At 42.2% G+C, this 19899-nt stretch overlaps 1 protein-coding gene across 2 annotated transcripts in view; it reads left to right on the top strand.

The window, feature by feature from the left end:
• LOC123765286 (uncharacterized) overlaps window positions 1–19899 on the top strand; it is a 38952-nt gene that overhangs the window by 6265 nt on the left and 12788 nt on the right. For both annotated transcript variants that reach the window (XM_069335481.1, XM_069335482.1), the window contains 2 exons: window positions 4151–4354; window positions 9640–9846. In XM_069335481.1, the coding sequence (XP_069191582.1) occupies window positions 4172–4354; window positions 9640–9846 (390 nt within the window). In that variant the 5' untranslated portion in view covers window positions 4151–4171. The remainder of the gene's footprint in view (window positions 1–4150; window positions 4355–9639; window positions 9847–19899) is intronic.

The raw sequence follows: 19899 nt of genomic DNA on the forward strand, positions 1-19899 counted from the left end.
GGTGTCCCACCTGAGGGCTTCTTCTCGGCGGCAGTATGAAGTTTCCTGGCGGTCCTTCCGTTTTCTTTTTGCGTCTTCGTCGTGTTAGCTCCTTGTCTGTTCGGGTGGTCTTGTCCTTCCTCTCGTGGTTGTTTCAGGACCGTCATCTTATGCCTAACACTGTCGCTTCGTATCGTGCGGCGCTGGCGGAGCCGCTTCAGCTTGCTTTCGGTATCGATGTTACGTCTGCGCCGTTTCACAAGCTGTCTCGTGCATTGTTTCACCTCCGGCCTGCTCATGCGTCGCCTGAGCCGTCCTGGTCTTTGGACAGAGTGCTCGCTTTCCTTTCATCTCCTCGTTTCGTTGTGGCCCCTTCGGTCCAGGATTGTTTTTCCAAGGCACTTTTCTTGTTGGATTTGGCCTCTGGGGGTCGGGTAGGGGAGCTTCATGCTCTCCTCCGGCGCAGGGGTTTCTGCTCTTTTGGTCGTGGTGATAGTTTTGTTCGTTTGCAGCCGTCTCCTTCTTTTCTGGCGAAGAATGAGACTGCTGCGTTCCAGAGGGGTCCATGGGTGGTTGATGCTTGGTTGGTCAGGCCGGGGGTGCATCATGTTTTGTGTCCAGTTGCGGCGCTTCGCCGTTATTTGCGCGCCACAGCTTCTGTGTCCGGGGACGCGCTGTGGGTTGATCCGGTTTCCCTTCTTCCCTGTTCGCGGGTTCGGGTCTCTCAGGTCGTCCGCAGGGTTATTAGGTCTAGCCAGCCTGCGGTCTATCCCCGTGCCCATGGCGTTCGTAAGTTCGCGGCTCTTGCTGCCGTCTTTGGGAATATGTCTTGGTCTGATATTCGGGCGCGGGGATTTTGGCGGTCGAACAGGGTCCTGGCTGCTCGTTACCTTGTGAATGTCCCTGGCCCTCGTCGGGCCTGTGTTGCTTTGGGTCGGCGGTTGCAGCCAGTTGTCTCGGCTTCGAGTTGAGGGGTGAGCGACGACCGCCTCCCGGGTAAGTCCCTCTTTTTCTGTCTGTGGGTAGTTAGCTCCGGGGAGCCGACGGGGCTCCCCCCAGAAAACCAGCGTTGAATGTAATGAAACGCCATTTTCTGGGTGAGTCCCGGAGGCTCCCCGGCATCCCTCCCTCCCTCCGGTCGGCGGTTTTTCGCGTTTTTGACATCCAGCCTCAAGAACTGAGGTGTGGGTAGCCGGCGCGGGGGGTCTGGGGCTCCCCCTTCCCCCTCCCGGGGAGGGGGGAGCTGCGCAGACAGCGGCGCGGCAGTGTGTGACGTCACACTAATTTGCTTGTTTTCGGTTGGGGAGTTCTATCCACTAGTTCGGTATTAGGTAGCAATTTTAACCAGAATAGGGGTTTGTTTTGGGGCGCTTACCTTTCTGGGTGCCTGTTCCGGTCGATGGCAGACATAGAATGCTTCCAACTACACGGGGGCTTCTATAGGCCATTGCTCCCCTTGCCTCTCTGAGGGGGCCCGGTTCTGGCCGTGGTCCCCGGTAGGCCTAAGAACTCCATACACATGACTGATGCCAAAGTCTGACATTAGCATATCAGCCTGGGATAGCTCCGGGGAGCCTCCGGGACTCACCCAGAAAATGGCGTTTCATTACATTCAACGCTGGTTTTTTTAAATAAAAATGGGACCTGATGCAAAATGCTACTCTACCATGTGCAATCCATTGTTTTTCTTATTACACTTTATTTTGTTGAAGCATTTTTAATGCAACTTTATTATTCATATGTAGCATAAAATGGCTTGAATTTAGAATGAGGGATTGTGCAGAGTATATTGTATTTCAATATTTTATGAATTAATGTATACATTATTTAGTTAGGAAGTATTTAATTTAAACCTAAGTAAATAAATATGCATTATACCCCAAACTTAACTTTTATAGCATTAGTATCTAGTAGCTACTGAATTATTTCTCTACTAGCAAAATGCATACAGTGGCCATAGCTAGAGACTTTACCCAATAAATGGTAATACACAGATTGTCAGACGTAGAATATTCAATTTATGATTGTCTCATTGAATATGACAGCATATTCCATATATACTATTTTCTGGTTTAGGGCTTCTATCCCTCTTACTAATGCTCTTGCATCAGGGTTCAGCAGATTTCCTATAATTAATCAAAACTACCCAGCCTGATGGAATCATTGCTTCCCTGGACGTCAAATCCCTATTTACCAACGTTCCAGTCAACACAACCATAGAAATGATACTGGACAGAGTACGTATACAGAGACGAAAGCACCCCCAAATTAGACATACCCGAGCCACACTTGAAGAGTCTTCTCGAGGCATGTACAAAGGAAGCCCCTTTCATCAGTCCACAAGGAGACATGTATCTACAAATAGATGGAGTAGCAATGGGTTCCCCCTTAGGAGTGTTATTTGCTAATTTTTATATGGGAATCATCGAAGACAGAGTCTTCAGTAGCAGACAAAAACCAACTGTATATTGCCGTTATGTAGATGACATATTCATCATAGTAAAAGACTCAGACGAACTAATTGATCTAAAAAGCCATCTAGAGAGAGAGAGAGAGTCAGTACTCCGATTTACACATGAAAGTAGTGAAAATAACAGTCTGCCATTCTTGGATGTACAGTACTAATAACAAAAACAGGAACCTCTTTAAGCACCAACGTATATACTAAGCCTACCAACATAGGATTATGCCTGAACAGTAAAAGTCAGTGCCCCCAAGGATACGAAGCCAGTGTTCTCAATGCTTATATTCGTCAAGCACTTACCCACTGCTCCGAACGTGAGTAGAGAGTTTGAAAGAATAACACAGGTATTGGTGAACAACGGATATAGCAACACGGAAATAAATGCTGCTATAAGAAGACACCTGGACCGATGGTATAATCCTGAACCTAGAACAGAAACCACAATACCTCCAATAAAGTTATATTACAAATCAACCATGCACAGTGAACATAAAAAAGAGGAAAGAATAATGAAAGAAATAATCTGTAAAGGAGTAAAAAGCATTACTCCTAACCAAAACATACACCTGATGAATAGGGAGCTGGTCGGCCGAGCGGACAGCACGCTGGACTTGTCATCCTGTGGTCCCGGGTTCGATCCCGGGCGCCGGCGAGAAACAATGGGTAGAGTTTCTTTCACCCTATGCCCCTGTTACCTAGCAGTAAAATAGGTACTTGGGTGTTAGTCAGCTGTCACGGGCTGCTTCCTGGGGGTTAGAGGCCTGGTCGAGGACTGGGCCGCAAGGACACTAAAGCCCCGAAATCATCTCAAGATAACCTCAAGAAATCATATTCTACAAAACCAAGAAGACTTCCGACCTTATCAAAAACAGCCCGAAGCCGATGGAGAACCCTCTACAGCAGTCAAGCGTTGTATACATGTACACTTGCCCCCACAAAGGATGTAACCTTCAATCTAAGTACTGTACATAGGTATTACGTCGACCAAGCTGACGAGGCGTTTGATCTGTCATCTTCAATCCGGTGCCCCCAGGAATCACATGAGACAAGCCCATGATATCACCCAAACAAGAGAAATGTTGAGCAAAAATACCTGTATAATAGACAAAACCCAAGATGTAAGAAGATTACAAATTCTTGAAGCAATTCACTTAAGAATAGAACAACCTGCCATGAACACCCAAATCACGGAACTATTTACTCTACCCACCATGAGAGTATGGACAAGACTGGAATATAACGATGCCAACACAGAAGACACTGCTCAACATAACAGGCCTAATACACCTGATTAATCTTTGTATGTGCTTCATCCCCCATTTATTCCCTATGTATCCCCTTACCTTTTCCTTTATTGTACTTGTTTTATCACCTGACCCCGTACTGGTATAAATTAACGAGTTCTATAATTTCTTTTCACTTGAGAATGAACCATGGAGGTTCGAAACGTTGTGCGATTTTATAATTAGTGTAATATATTCTTCAGTTATTCAATTCTTTTCTTCACCAAAAAACAACATGACTTTTGGTGAACTCCTCTTCCAGCTGAACCCTGATGCAAGAGCATTAGTAAGACAGATAGCAGCCCTAAATCAGAAAATAGTAAATATGGAATATGCTGTCATATTCAATGAGACATGCATAAAAGAAAACCTGCTACCAGTACTGTATACACTAATTTATGATTGCTGTATCAATTTTTTTCAGGACAATTCCATCTCCTCCATCATGTATCACAGCTCGGGTGACACATACGCTATCCTTCCCACTAGTATAAAGCCTCGTAGGCTCCAGCCTGGAAAGCGAACTATACTGGTTTCGATTTTACTCTCTCTGATGCTATTAATATCACAGCTTCTGCGAGCCTTGCAGCTTGACCAGCCTCCAAGACTGACAAATGTTAATATGCAGGTGAGAGTTTTAGATTTAGTTTTTCACACCACACTACTGATGGCAAAGTATATTAAAGACTTGAATTGATCTTAATGTTGTTATATATTTTTTATATTTATGAGGAACTCTTCACTAGCTACCCAAGGGTAACTATTTCCACCGAGCCGTAACTCAACACATCATGCCTCTGAGACCCCCTCTCTCACTTATCTGAAGACAGGCTGTATGATGATTTGCGTGGCTTTTGTTCTATGTCCATATTGGGTTTATTCTTTTTTGTGTGCTTTTGGCTAATTGTCATGGCTTTCTCATCACAGTCCATACTTGAAAGCAATTTGAAGTTTCTCAGGATGTGCATTGGTGTGTTCAAGCCCTTTTGGCCATTCCTTTTGTCTCTTGCAAGCAGCCTGTTGGATTTAGAGGTCTATTCACCTGTGTTTGTATTGTTTATTGGTTCTGGCCAAGCCACCCTGCTTGGCTGCCTATTGGGTTTTAGCTGCTTAGATGGACTGGACTTAACTGTATAAGCCTTTGTAGTCACTGTATATAGTAAGTGTTATGGTTCACATTTCACCACAGTTTTCAAATAAAGTTTGTGAGTATCTAATCTTAATACTGTATTATCTTAAACATTTGTATCATGTATCTGCCTTGGCCAGTTCAGATGGTTTCGGTTCACTTGACATCTGTGTTCTTTGTCAATCCATGGTTCTAAGCAGTTTCAGGCTGCAAATCTGCAAGCAATCATTGGGCTGGTAGAGGTGGCATTGGAATATGAATAAGGTTAAAGATGAGTTGAGGTATTTGGTTTTCTGGGTTCTGAGGTTTTCTCCAAGAAGTTCCAGATAGATCTCTGTCCCCATTTAGACCTCCCTCATTGTCTGCCTTATTTTCCAATTTGTTTACTTTGCTTTACTTTTAGGACAACCTGACCCAGAATTTTCACCAGACTAACACGGCTCTTTGATATTTTTGTCTTTAGGGGGTTCTTTGTTCTTATATACCTTTAAGTTTAAGCACCCAGTCATTTGACTTTACTGCTGGCCAGAGCTCTAGTCCTCTCTGAGTTGGTCCTCTTTGGCTTTCTGATTAATTGGTAGACATCCTAGTTTGTGCTTCTTCAGGTTCGAACTTGGTAGAATCCGGTTAGGGATGCCATGGTGATTTCCTTCTCTGAATTGGTTGACCCAAATGACCCAATACCTGATCAGCCAGGCTGTGACTCATACGTCAGGCTGTGAGCAGCCTTGTCTAACAGCCTGGTTGATCAGTCCAGCAACCAGGAGGCCTGGTCGACGACCGGGCCGCGGGGACGCTAAGCCCTGGAAGCACCTCAAGATAACCCTTTTGTGGCTGTGTCTCCATCACTAGCTGGTGCTGGAAAGGTCTCAGCCTTCTTGTTGGGATCTCAGGTGCCTCCTGGTTAGCTTAAACTTTGTGTGGTTTACCTGATGTTCTTCAAGTCAAATCAAATCAAATAAAATCAAATATTTATTCAGGTAAAAATACATATATACAATAAAGAGGTCTGGTAGCTGAGCGGACAGCGCGCAGGACTCATAATTCTGTGGCCTGGGTTCGATTCCTGGACCAGGCAGAAATAAATGGGCAAAGTTTCTTTCACCCTGATGCCCCTGTTACCTAGCATTAAATAGGTACCTGGGAGTTAGACAAACTCCCAGGTATCCAACTCCCAAACTACCTGCTAAAAAACATTAGTTAGTAGTTAGTTACAGTTGATTGATTGACAGTTGAGAGGTGGGCCGAAAGAGCAGAGCTCAACCCCTGCAAAAACAACTAGGTGAATAAAAGATGAGTTACAAACATAATGTTGGATTTCTAGAAAGATCTAGTACATACAATGCCTAAAGTAACTAATATGCACAGCATTTTGGGCAAGGTGTGGGAAAAAACACTTTAAACTGAAACTCAATACTAATTGAGATCAAAGCATAAATTGAGTTAAAAAAGGGAAATGGGGGGGGGAAGGGGGGGGGGACATGGCAGAAATCAGCAGTTATACAAGTTGGTCAACAAACATTTCCCTGTCCACGGAATGTACGATTGACGCCGACTCCTTCAGTTGGCTCTGCTGGACGTACGGGATCCCAGAAGTCGATCTCTTCACGTTGGCATGGTTTCGGCATTACCCTTCCCCGACTGCGGAGCTTTCACAGTGGACGCCTCTTGGCAGGACTGGTCGAGGTGGGGTTACCTGAATCTCTTCCCCCCTGGTCTAGCTGTTGCTTCAGGTTCTGGCTCAGTTGGAGTCATACCACGGGAGAGTAGTCCTTGTGGCCCCTTGGTGACCGGCCCAGCCTTGGTTTCGGGTGTTGCTTGTTCGGTATGTGAACCTGGGGCGTTTTCCTCAATTCCGCCTCTTCCAGCAGGTCGGACCGGTCCGGTACACTGCTGGTTCGATCTTCTCCTCCGCTCTTCGTGTCTGGTCTTTTTTACGCGGGTTTATCACCATTTGTATGGTGATCAGGTGGCTTCGTTGATGGTGTTCCACCTGCGTGCTTCATCTCGGCGACAGTATGAAGTTTCCTAGTGCTCTTTCCAACATTTTTTCTCTCATCGTAGGTTGTCTTCTATTTCACATCAGGTTGTCTTGTCCTTTCTTTCTTGGATTTTTCAGGACCGTCATTTGATGCCGAATACTATCGCCTCATATTGTGTGGGGCTAGCGGAGCCACTCCAGCTTGCGTTCAGGATGGATTTCACTTCTGCCCTGTTCTATAAGCTTTCACGTGCTTTGTTTCACTTCTGGCCTGCTCATGCACCTTGGCCTCAGTGGCCGGGGACGCGCTTTGGGTTGATCCAGTTTCACTCGTTCCCTGTTCCATTGCTCGGGTCTCCCAAGTGACCCACAGGGTTATTCAGTCTATCCAACCTGTGGTCTATCCTCGTGCCCATGACGTTCGTAAGTTTGCTGGTTTGGCTGCCGTCTTCAGCAACATGTCTTGGACTGATATTTGGGCGCGGGGATTTTGGAGGTCGATCAGGATCCTGGCCGCCTGTTCTTTGGTCAACATTCCTGGCCGTTCGTGTGTGGCTTTGGGTCACAGGTTGCAGCCAGTTGTGTCGACGTCGAGTTGAGGAACACGTGGCAGCCGCCTCCCGGGTAAAGTGAGGTCGCCTCGTCTCTCTTTTCCGTATCTTTGCTTATGTAGCTCCAGGGAGCCGAAGGGGCTCCCCACAGAAAACCAGCATTGAATGTAATGAAACGCCATTATCTGGGTGAGCCCCGAAGGCTCCCTGGCACCCTCCCTCCCTCCGGTCGGCACTTTTCATGTTTTGATGCTTATCCTCCGAACTGGAGTTGCTGAGTAGCTGAGTAGCCGGCGCGGTGGGGTCTGGGACTCCCCCCTCCTGGGAAGAGGAGGGCTGCGCAGATGAGCAGCGTAACAGCGAGGTGTGACATTTGCTTATTTCCTTGGGATTTGAGGGAGTTCTGCCTCTCTGTTCAGTTTCCAGTTGCAATTCTCTTACCATGTGGGGTCTGTTTTGTTATGCCTACCTTTCTGGGTGTCTAACCCCAGTCGATGACAGATTAGGAAAACCCCTAACTACAGGGGGTTTTCCAAGGATCATTTCTCCCTGTACCTCTCTGTTGGGGCCAAGTTCTGGCTCGTGGTCCCCAGTAGGCTGAACTCCATTGACTAATGCCCAGGTCTAATGTAATGCATATTAGCCGATAGCTCCCGGGAGCATCTGGGGCTCACCCAGAAAATGGTGTTTCATTACATTCAACCCCATTTTTTTTTTTTTTTTAACATTGGCGGATATGCATGTAATTCTTTACACTATCGCACTCCGGGCACGCGCGCCGCAGAAATAACGTAATGCGCCATTCAGTGCGGGCGATTTTGAGGTGACACCAAAAAGTGTATACTCGTTTCAGTTTTCTCACCTTAATTCTCGTGCTACGTCATTTGTTTTGGTATCATTGTGTTCGAAATAGAATTCCCTACAGAGGTATATGCATATAAGGTCCAAAAGCCCGTCGTGACTCCCCACAGCAAAGCCTAAAGTCGGCCAAGTTATCCATGAACGAGCACCAATTGGCACACCTGCAGACTAATGTATATACTCATTCAGTTTGATAACATAAATTTTTGTTTTACGTGTTTCATTTTGGTATCAATTTGTTCGCAAAATAAAGGCTCGTATTTTAAATCTAGTCCCATAATAATAGAACAATAAATGGAATTTTAACAAATATAGTATTTAAAATTTTGAACGCTCATTACCACAAAATTATTTATATATTTCCAGTGTTCTGACACCAATTTTCGTGTTTCGTCTTTCATTTTAATATCAAATTGTTCGCAATATAAAGGCGCATATTTTAAAACTAGTCCCATAGTAATAGAAAAATAAATGGAATTTTAGCAAATATTTTAAAATTTGGACCACAAAAGTATTTATTTTCTTTCTGACATTTATTATCTTTCTGACGTCAATTTTTGCGTTACATCCTTCATTTTGGTATCAAATTGTTCGCATTAAAAAGGCACATATTTTAAAACTAGTCCCATAATAATAGAACAATAAATTAAATTTTAACAAATATTTTAACTTTTGGACACTTTTTGACGCTCATCACCACAAAATTATTTATATCTTTCCAGTGGTCTGACATCACTTTTTATGTTACGTCTTTCATTTTGGTATCAAATTGTGCACAATCTAAAGGCGCTCATTTTGAAACCACTCCCAGATTGATCAGATAAAATTTAAATTTTTAACAAATATTTTAATGAGTGACTCCGGACCGAGTCATCCGAGACGGCTCGGAAGAAAAATGGGTGACGACGGACGGAGACATTAGGGTGCGATAGTGTTAAGCCACATGTTAGGGGTTAATTTTTGCTAATATGTCACTTTTAATGGAGTGATAAATTCTGTATTATTGATTGCTTTGGTTTTTTAGAGTTACTAATTTCTGTCAAGCTGTTGCTTAGTTTTTCTAGTGGGTTTTTCTCAGTTTTGGCTTAATTTATGATTGTTTTGTAGAGAAAGCCAAATTGTGTTCTTGGCTCCCAGTAGACTCGAGTGGGTCTCAGAGGCCTCGTGTAATGATTTATGATTGTCTTGTAGAGAAAGCCAAATTGTGTTCTTAGCTCCCAGTAGACTTGAGTGGGTCTCAGAGGCCTCGTGTAATTCCCAAAGGTTTGGCAGGCCCAGTGTTATAGCTATGGGGAGCTTTTGATGAGTGACCCACCAAAAATTACCTTTCATTATTCAATACTTTATATTTGCAATAAGATAACTACATTTCTAATTTTTTTTATTTTCAGTCATTAACAAGTCTCAATGAGGAAACAGATATACCAAATTGCATCAAAACATATTTGGGATCATCATCTCAACATTACAGTTCCAACACCCCGTCATGTCACCATCTCCCTGCACCACGTGGTTTGTGTTCGCTCGTGCAAAATTTATTTTTTAATAAGAAGCCTCCAGAATGCTCTCATCAGATCAAAGTCACTTTTTGTATCTCGGTAAGAAATGCTGTTACTCTCTTGCCATTTGTTTGGTTTCATGCTTATTGTTGATTTGTGGATATTAAGTTTTAAAATAATCATGTATGAATACAGTATATAAATATGCTAATACAGTACAGCCTTTAATGGCTTCCCTTATTAAATACATGATTTAATAGAACCAGTAGAAACAATCAGGGGTCAGATTCACGAAGCAGTTACGCAAGCACTTACGAACCTGTACATCTTTTCTCAATCTTTGGCGCCATTGTTTACAATTATTAAACAGTTAATGAGCTCTGAAGCACCAGGAGGCTGTTTATAACAATAACAACAGTTTATTGGGAAGTTTTAATGCTTGTAAACTGTTTAATAAATGTAACCGAAGCCGTCAAAGATTGAGGAAAGATGTACCTGTACACGTTCGTAAGTATTTGCATAATTGCTTCGTGAATCTGGGTCCAGGCTTCTGATGATTTTTGACGGCCTATGAATACACAGGATCAAAATCTGATGTTCATACAGAAGTGTGGAAAGCATAGTGCTCTAAATCTCAAAACATCCAATGCATGTAGAGGCAAGCAAAACAATTAGAAAACATGTCTAGCGATAGTTAGACACAGGTAACAAACCCATGATCACCAGGTGGAAGGAATTGGCTGCTGCTGGCTCCTTTGCATTAGTTTTACCTTGTTGTTACATGGATATAATTAACACCTTATTTCATGAACCTTCTGCCCAATCTTGACCTTATGTTTCCTGTTTGTTTGGCTTTTCAGCTTAGTGTTTGTTCCTGGCTATAAGCATTCTAGGTTATTGAGTTATCTTCCCTCTGGCTTGGTTGCTGTGGCCTTAGGGCCTATCCTTGTACCAGATTTGGCTGGATCTTCCAAGCATTGTTTTCAGAGTCCATTCCCCATTTTGGTCATGTACGTAGAAATGCTGGTGGTCTCATTGGCAGGTTCAGTGTCTGGATTAAGATTCTGATGTAGATTAAGATGAAGATTCTGAGGGGTTGATCTGGAGTGAAAGAATGTCTTCCCTGTGTTCTAGTGTTTAGCAGGGTACTGCATTAGATTCCTTCAAACTCAGATTTGTCCCCCATTTGGGCTTGGACATTCCTGGACCTGTACAGAGTAGTTTTGTTCTCCTTCAGTGCCTTTGGCCTCACAATGTCTTACTTAGTTGTTCTTGTGTTTTTGCTGCCATGTTCCCTATTTCTTAGGTGGTGTGTGGCAATGAGACCCCAATCCTAGGGTGTAGTCAGGTTTCATTCTGGATCTGGATTTGCAAAAGTTCTCTCCAGTTTCTGCTCTTTTCTAATACTCCTTGATACTTAATTGGGTTTGGTGTGTGTAATTTTACTGGTGCTTTTATGTCACCTGGTGGCTACTGGGTATGTCTGGATGTTTTTCTTTATCTTCCTCTTCTCTAGTATACCATGGTTTCTTTGCTGGAATTCCCATGAGGTTTATCTGGCTAGTTTCCTTGTTGAATTTGTAATTACTGTAGGTGTTGCAGTCTGCTTTTCCACGTTTAGTTTTCTAGGCATTCACTCGCGGCTGTCTGGGGTTTAGGCATTCCAGCCAGGTATTGGTTGCCCTTTATTTCGTTAGGGTAGGAATGGCATTCCCTGCCCTTATCATGTCAGTGTTGTACTTATGCGGGTGACATCATGCTGATGCTATCATTGTTCTCCCCTATAGATCAACATTGAACTTTTGATCTCCTTGTTATGTCCTCCTTTTCAGGAATAACACATACCTCTATCAAGGCAGTGTGGTGAGGTAGGAGAGGGAAACCATGAGAAATATTGTTTAACACTTTCCCGAGCGGAGAGTACACTTCACAGATCTGCACGGAATGCTCCTGGCGGTGCGGGCGAGTGTGCGGCGACACCGAAATGTGTATACTCTTTTCAGTTTTCTCACCTTAATTCTCGTGCTGCGTCATTCATTTTGGTATCATTGTGTTCGCAATTAAATTCCCTGCAGGTGTATATGCATATAATGTCCAAAAGCCCGGTGTGACTCCCCCGCAGCAAAGCCTAAAGTTACCCGTGAACGAGCACTAATTGGCACACCACAACCTAATGTGTACAGTATACTCGTTCAGTTTGATAACATCAGTTTTCGTGTTACGTCTTTCATTTTGGTATCTAATTGTTCAGAATATAAAAGCGCGTACTTTAAAACTAGTCCTATAATAATAAAGCAGTTAATTAAATTTTAACAAATATTTTAAATTTTGGACATTCATCATCACAAAATTATTTATATCTTTCCGGTGTTCTGACATCAATTTTCGGGTTACATCTTTCATTTTGGTATCAAATTGTTCGCAATCTAAAGGTGCGCATTTTAAAACCAGTCCCATAATAATAGCACAATAAATAGAATTTTAACAAATATTTTAAAATTTGGACCAAAAAAGTATTTATAGTCTTTCCAGTATTCTGACATCAATTTTCGTGTTACTTCTTTCATTTTGGTATCAAATTATGCGCAATCTAAAGGTGCTCATTTTGAAACCACCCCAAAGTTGATCGGATAAAAACTGAATTTTGTACAAATACTTTAAATATTGGTCGCACACAGGCGTTACACACTCGGACTCGGGAGAAAAATTGTGGACTCCAGGCGGCGTTCCTAGAGTGCAATATCATTTTCTCTGTGAATCCCTAAGTTTTTGCCGTTTTGTTTCCTCCTGGTCCATAGGGTTAAGGTTTCAAATGTTATCTCATAAGAGAGTGTGTCTGGCTGGGGATCTTCTATGTCCTGAGCTGCCACCAGGTGGTGATCATGAAAGGTTGTTACCCATGTCTAACTAATGAGTGGCATGTTTTCTAATTAGTTTACTGATTGGCTGTATAACCATTGGATGTTTAGGTGGTCTAACTTTTTGTGCAGTGCACTCTTCTGTAGGTGGTTGTTGACCCCCCTATGCTTCCCTTGCCTCTATGAGATCACCAGATACACTCCCCTATGTATTTAGCAGACCTTCAAAAGTCATGTAAAGAACTGAGTGTTAAGAGGGGGCTGTAATAAACTGGTGCCTTACAACATTGGGGAGCCACTGAGGGTTTCTCACATACTTTTAGAAAGCAATAATTGAGTACAACTACAGTGGTACCTCGGCTTACAAGCGCCCCTGGTTACGAGTTTTTCGGGTTACGAGCAGGATTTGCTCGGAAAATTTGTATCGAGTTACGAGGGTTGCCTCAGGATTCGAGTTTGTTGATACGCGTACGGGCCGACCTAGCACGTGGTGGCACGGCGATCGCCGCTCAGTTTGCCAGTGCTTTGTGCCCAGTGACTATCCCGCCTGAATTCTTCACAAGGATTTACTGTTTATTTTTGGAGTTTTTGCTATTTGAGCATAAAATTTGTTTTAATATACATTGCAATGGGTCCCAAGAAAGCCAGTGATAAGGCTCAAGGCAAGAAATCACATGTGAGGATGACAATAGAGGAAAAGCAAGAGATCATTCGAAAGCATGAAAATGGTGCACGTGTTGTTGAACTTTGTAGGCAGTACAACAAATCCACGTCAACAATATGCACTATACTTGCCAAGAAAAAGGACATTATGAGTGCCAAAGTGGCAAAAGGAGTATCAACAATCACAAAACAAAGACCACAAATACTTGAGGAAGTGGAAAAGTTGTTATTAATTTGGATACAAAACAAGGAGTTAGCGGATGATAGTGTTTCGGAGGCTATCATTTGTGAGAAAGCTAGGGTATTGCAGGAAGACCTTGTAAAGAAAACCCCTGGAACGAGTTCAGAGAAAGACTTTAAGGCAAGCACGGGATGGTTTGAGAAATTTAGAAAAAGAAGTGGTATTCATAGTGTTGTGAGGCATGGGGAGGCTGCCAGCTCAGACAAACCAGCCGCTGAAAAATTTATTGAAGAATTTAAGAGTTTGCAGAGGCTGAGGGATACCTACCACAACAGGTGTTTAATTGTGATGAAACGGAACTGTTCTGGAAAAGATTGCCTAAGAGGACATACATTACCAATGAGGAAAAAGCATTGCCCGGACACAAGCCTATGAAAGATAGGTTTATGCCTATGGACCAGAAAATCATAGCGAACTTTAAGAAACTTTATGAAAGGGCACTTTTCCGGAAATGTTTTGAAGTGACTGAAGCCACAAACCTCACCCTCAAAGATTTCTGGAAACACCATTTTAACATTTGTAGTTCTTTAAAACTCGTTGACAAAGTCTGGCAAGAAGTGATTCAAAGAACCCTGATCTCTGGCTGGAGAAAATTGTGGCCTGAATGTGTGACAGAACTAGACTTTGAGGAGTGGGGGCCTGTAAATGATGCGCCTATTATTGAGGAAATTGTTACTCTGGGCCGGCAAATGGGCTTGGAATTGGATGGTGATGATGTGGAGGAGTTGGTGGAAGAACACAACGAAGAACTGACCACCAAAGAACTCCAAGCCCTTCAAAGGGAACAGCAAGAAGACACAGCTGAGGATGTTTCTCCAGTGGAGGAGGAGGCAATACAGAATGTCCCTTCTACAGACATTAGGAAGTGGTGTCAGATGTGGGAAGAAATGCAAACTTTTATTGAAAAGACTCGCCCAGAGAAAGCTGAAGTAGGTCGTTGCATTAATCTTTTCAATGACAATGTGATGCCTCACTACAAAGACATCTTACGAAGAAGGGAAAAACAATCTTCCATGGACAGATTTGTTGAGAGAACATTGAGCAGTGAGCCACAACCAGGACCTAGTGGTATGCAGGCAAAACGTGCCAGAGAATGCACCCCTGAGAGGTCCTCACTGCCTGATATTTTAATGGAAGGGGACTCCCCTTCCAAACAGTAACTTCTCTCCTCCTCACCATCTTCCATACGCCTGCAGCATTCATCAGCAATGGTAAGTAATAACTTGAACATAGTTTTGTAGTGTAGATTTAGATGAATTAGGTATACAATTGAGTTTGAAGCAAGGTTTTTGGGTAGTCTGGAACGGATTAATTCATTTCCCATTATTTCTTATGGAGAAATTAGCTTCGGGTTACGAGTTTTTGGGTTACGAGCTGTCTCCAGGAACGGATTAAACTCTTAAACCGAGGTACCCCTGTATTGTAAATATAATAATTTAATGGAGAAAATTATTTAAAATAAAACAATGCTTGCATTACTTTTTTAGCAATGAACTGAGTTTCTGGGTTTACATGAAATCTCTTAGACTATACCTTTTAGACCATAGATGACAGAAGTGTATCATAGTTCATCATTATCATTAAGTTACCCCCATTTCCAATACTGTATTTATGAAATTGGGAGGCAACGGGTTGAAGTAAAATAAGAAACCAATTTAGGGAAAGTAAATTAAAAGATATTGATTTAGATAGTCATCCATTCATCATGTCTTCAATACAAATGAGCATTATGTAAAATCATCACTATGATATAACAGTAAAATATCTATAGCAGCATTCCAGCACTTCATATGAATAGGTGTTGAGTGTTTCATGTGATTAGTCTTTTAATTTTTTGTAAACTATTTATCCTGCTGAAATTGATTCCATGTAGATTTATTTCTCATCACTTGCACAGAATTGTACTATAATTCATCATCAGGCTATATACTACACCCCCCAACCCCCACAGAAACCACCCCATTCCACACTACCAGTACTACTACCAAAACTAGACAAACCATTGCCAAAACAACACACCCTGGATCAGGATGGAGAGGGAAGAGAACTCCTAACACACATCAGAAGTAACACGTAATTAGGAAAATGTTCATATTTGCAAGCATACAAGGTCTAAAGTTAAAATCAAGAAATAAATTTAAGTTCATAAATGGTCTTTAATAGTCGAATTCATTATTTAGAGTATTTACAGAAACCCATGTGAAAGATTACATGGATAGTGAAATCTGGATCCTAAATTACAATCTGTATAGATGTCATAGAGTGATTAGGTTAAATGGAGGAGTAGGCCTGTATATTAAAGAGGAATTGGTATGCACAAAGCTCCTAAACTTGACTAATGAGGTGATAAAGCTTCTTGGAATCAAGGTAGAAAAAATAAACCTATTTATTATTTTAATATACAAACCACCAGATGCAAGAGTTGAAGAATTCACAGAGCAGATACACAAAATAGATATTATCCAGGGGGAACCTACCAAATCCAGTACCAGACATTATCTTCCTTGGAGACTTCAATCTACCTAGTTTAAGATGGAGAACTACAAGTCAGGGAACTACTGAGATTCTGTGACAGATTTTTGCTCATCCAACAGGTAACAGAGTCAACTAGGAATGAATACACACTTAACCTGAGCTTGACAATTAATGAAGAAATATTCAGAAACATTACAATCTCAGATACTACATACTCAGATCACAAGCTCATTGAAGTTCAAACTAACATTAATACCTGTAGTAAGATCCAAGAGGATCAACACGTAAGAAGGGTTATTCAATCAATTTAATTTTAATAATAAGAAAATCGACTGGAAACAATAAATATAGACCTCGCAAACATCCACTGGGAAACAGCCATAAGTGACAAAACTATGACACAGGGAATAGCTCAACTGACTGCTGAAGCATACAAAATCTGCTTGAAACATGTGCCTCTGAGGAGGATCAAAAGGAAGACCACTCTAGAATACAGACAACTCTATAAGAGAAGGAAAAAAAAATGTTTAAGCAGACATGACTCACAAGAAAGAAAATGGAAATCTAACAGGGAGATTAAAGAATGGAATGGACCTATCAGGGGAAAGTGCCGAGCCATTACGACCATATAGCACTGGGAAAGGATTTGGGATGGGATGGAGAAAGAAATGGTGCCTAGCCACTTGGATGGTTGGGGATTGAACGCTGACCTGCAGAGGGAGATTGAAGAAATAAAGCAGACGCTGAAGTGATCATGCAAATTGGAGGAAATTAAATTGAAATTTTTTTATTTTCTTGGCCTTCCTCCACTTTTTATCCTCATATTCACTTGAATCAATTCTCTTCACCACACTTCCATCATACATCTGTTTCATAGGACCAAACCATCTCGGTATTGTACTTAATTTTAACTGTCCTTACTGTCCTTAATTTTATAATTTACTGACTTTTGCACTGCACACCTTTCCATATATTTTCATTCATTACTCTATCAAATCCTCCTGATATTCAAAATGTATCTCAGATTGTCCATTTCCACTGCCCCAACTCTTGATTTTTCATGAGCATGTTATATTAGCATTATACACCAGTATATATGGGTTAACCCTGCCAATCTTTTTTCATGCAGCGCTCTTGCCTCTTGTCTTCCTATCTTATTCTAACTAGAGCATTGTTGCACCAGCCACTTTTCTTCTCTAACTTGCCCTCCTTTCAACAGGTGATAAAAAAACAAAAGTGGCTTTTCTGGATGAAGTGAATGAGAGGGGGTAAGAAAATAAGAGTAAAAGTTTGTGAAAAGAGCAGTTAGTCAAAGCAGAAATCACACAGAGTACCAAATAAGGAAGTAGAGATCTTTTGGAAAAAAGTACAACAGGGTGAGTGGTGGAGGCATGAATGGGAATGTTCGAGATAAGCATGATACATTATTCAAAGGTGAAGATGAAATTAGAAGTGGGTGGAGAGAATACTTTGAAAATCTAAGTCGAATGATGAAGTGTGTTATTGTGAACATGATTAGAATTAATGTTGTGGGCAGAGTGCCAGAATGCCAGTTGATCTATCTACGGAATAGGTGAGTACAGCAATAACGAAGTTGAAATCTGTGAAAGCTACAGGTGTTGATGAGGTATGTGCAGAAATTTTTAAACTGTAATAGTTAAAAAGACATTTAGTGGGTGTGAGGGAATTCCTGGAAGGCATGGGAGAGTGATTTTGCACCACATGTGTGAAAAAATAAGTTGCCATTGTGCTACTCTATAAAAATATACTTAGTCAAGATTAGAGGAAGGTGTAATTCTAGTGTATAGACTTAGTATGAGTAATTTTTGTACAGAATGTAAAATTTAATATGTAAAGGTGATACAGCTCTGTTAGTAGAGTGCTAGACATTTATGGATATAAGATAAGACTTAAAAAGTAAAATAGACAAAAGTACAGTTTGGTGGAGAGGGAGAAAAAATGAATGTAAAATAAATGTGCGCAGTGAAATGCTCGAGGTAGTTGATCAGTTTAAATTCCATGGATGTGTAATTTATTTAAGCGGAGTTTGAATTTGAGCTCATGCTTTTAAACTGCTACCCCATGTAAGGAATTTAGAATAAGCAAACTGTGAGAAGTACTCAAGTGTGATGCAGAGTTGAAACTGAAAGAGGCTGTCGGGAGGAGGGTATGCTAGCACTGAAGAATTGGCAGTACAAGAGTCTGCCGAGTGTCGTACTGATGGCACAAATGGGAAAGCTAGAGATGAAAATTTACAGCAAGGGTGCAAATAGACTGGCATAAACCCTGAGCTTAATTCTCAAAACAACATAGCAGGAAAGATTATATATTTCTATAGTACTGTACATGCTACAGAGATGGCTAATGGCAGTCCTTGGCCATAGTCTATACTACACTTCTCACTATACAAATTATGCAATCTGCACTAGGATACAGCATGTTTCTGTAGGGAGCCCTAGTGGCTTCCTAAAGCTATCTTGCTGATATTGTTCCATACTAAAAGGTCACATCACTTGCAAAAGTTTGGTTTGGCCTATTGGGGACGAGAGCCAAAACCTGGCCTCCCCTCACAGAACCTGTGAGGGGGGGTTAGGCACAGGGAGCGAGTGAGAATCTGCCACCTAACTGGAAAAAGCCTCTAGAAATTTAGTGCAGCTTTACAGACAACTGGAGGGTTCACAGAAAACGAAGTCTCAAAACTGCGAAACAACTCTGCAAATTACACTCAAACTAGAATGAAACGTGTTAGTACCGATTATCACCACCAGGCAGCCCTGCCCTGATCCTCAGCCAGATCCCCATCTCAGTTTTGCTGCTTATAAGACTGCATTTGTATATGCTTGTAGTGTTCCAGGTCAATCAGTTGTGGGCATGCCCCACCACTTCAGGCCAAGTTCCAACCATCCAAGGACTCTGTTGTCCTGCAGAGCCATTTGCTTTGGGTATTGTTTCTGTGTTTTAGTATTAGTTTAGTATTGCCATGGTTTTGGGGCATTCGTCTTCACAACAGCCTCCCTACTCCAAGCATTCTCTTTGGGAAGATATCTTCCTGTCTTGGGTGTTAGACAAGGACATGTCCCAAAGCCTTCATTACAGGCTTCTGGAGTTTGAGTGGGGGGAACCCAAGGAATGTCCATGGGTATTTTTCAATTCTTTGTGGACTTTGGTCCTCTCTGCAGAGGGTCTTTTACTGAAGGAGGGGTCTTCATTTTTCTTATCCTCCCTCCATGTATGAGTTGGATTACTCAGCTGCTCCCCACTCTGATTTGATTCCAAGTTCTGTTATGTACCTTGGAGTCGTCATATTTCCGGATGTTTCCATTTTTTGCACTACGCTTTCTGTGGTTCATGCGGATTTGCTTTGGTACCTCCTGCGGAACACGGTCCTCTTTTTTTTTTTTTCCCCATGATGGACCCAGCCTCTTTCAAATACAGGGTTGTCTTTGGTTATTGGGCACAGTATGAAGTCTCAGGTTCATCCTCCCAGCACTAACGAGTTTGGGCCCCACCTACCCTTTGTTGGTTTTTCATTTACCAGCCTCCCCTTTGATCTTTTTGTGGTTCAGTTCCTTGGTGCCATCCTTCCCCATCACTTAATCTGTTTACGGACTTGTCTCTGGGCTAGGGCTTGTAACCAGCACTCATCAGGCCACCCAGATTTGCTAGTCAGTCCCATTTGCTTGGGCACACAGCTCAGTGTGAGAGTTTGCAGCTGTGTGGCATGCCCTGAGGAGGATTTGACTTATTCCAGGCTCCAGCTTTACTTTGACTGCTCACAGTGGTTCATTGCCTGACCTGAGAGTGAGGGGGTTGTTTTGGCCCCTTGCCCCCATTGAGCTGGATACATTGGGTAGCTCAGCTTCTGGCTTCTGGTTTTCAGCATTTTGGTTATTTTGGTTATCACAAAATACATAG

Source organism: Procambarus clarkii, chromosome 33 (assembly GCF_040958095.1).
Source record: "Procambarus clarkii isolate CNS0578487 chromosome 33, FALCON_Pclarkii_2.0, whole genome shotgun sequence".
NCBI classification, from domain to species: domain Eukaryota; kingdom Metazoa; phylum Arthropoda; class Malacostraca; order Decapoda; family Cambaridae; genus Procambarus; species Procambarus clarkii.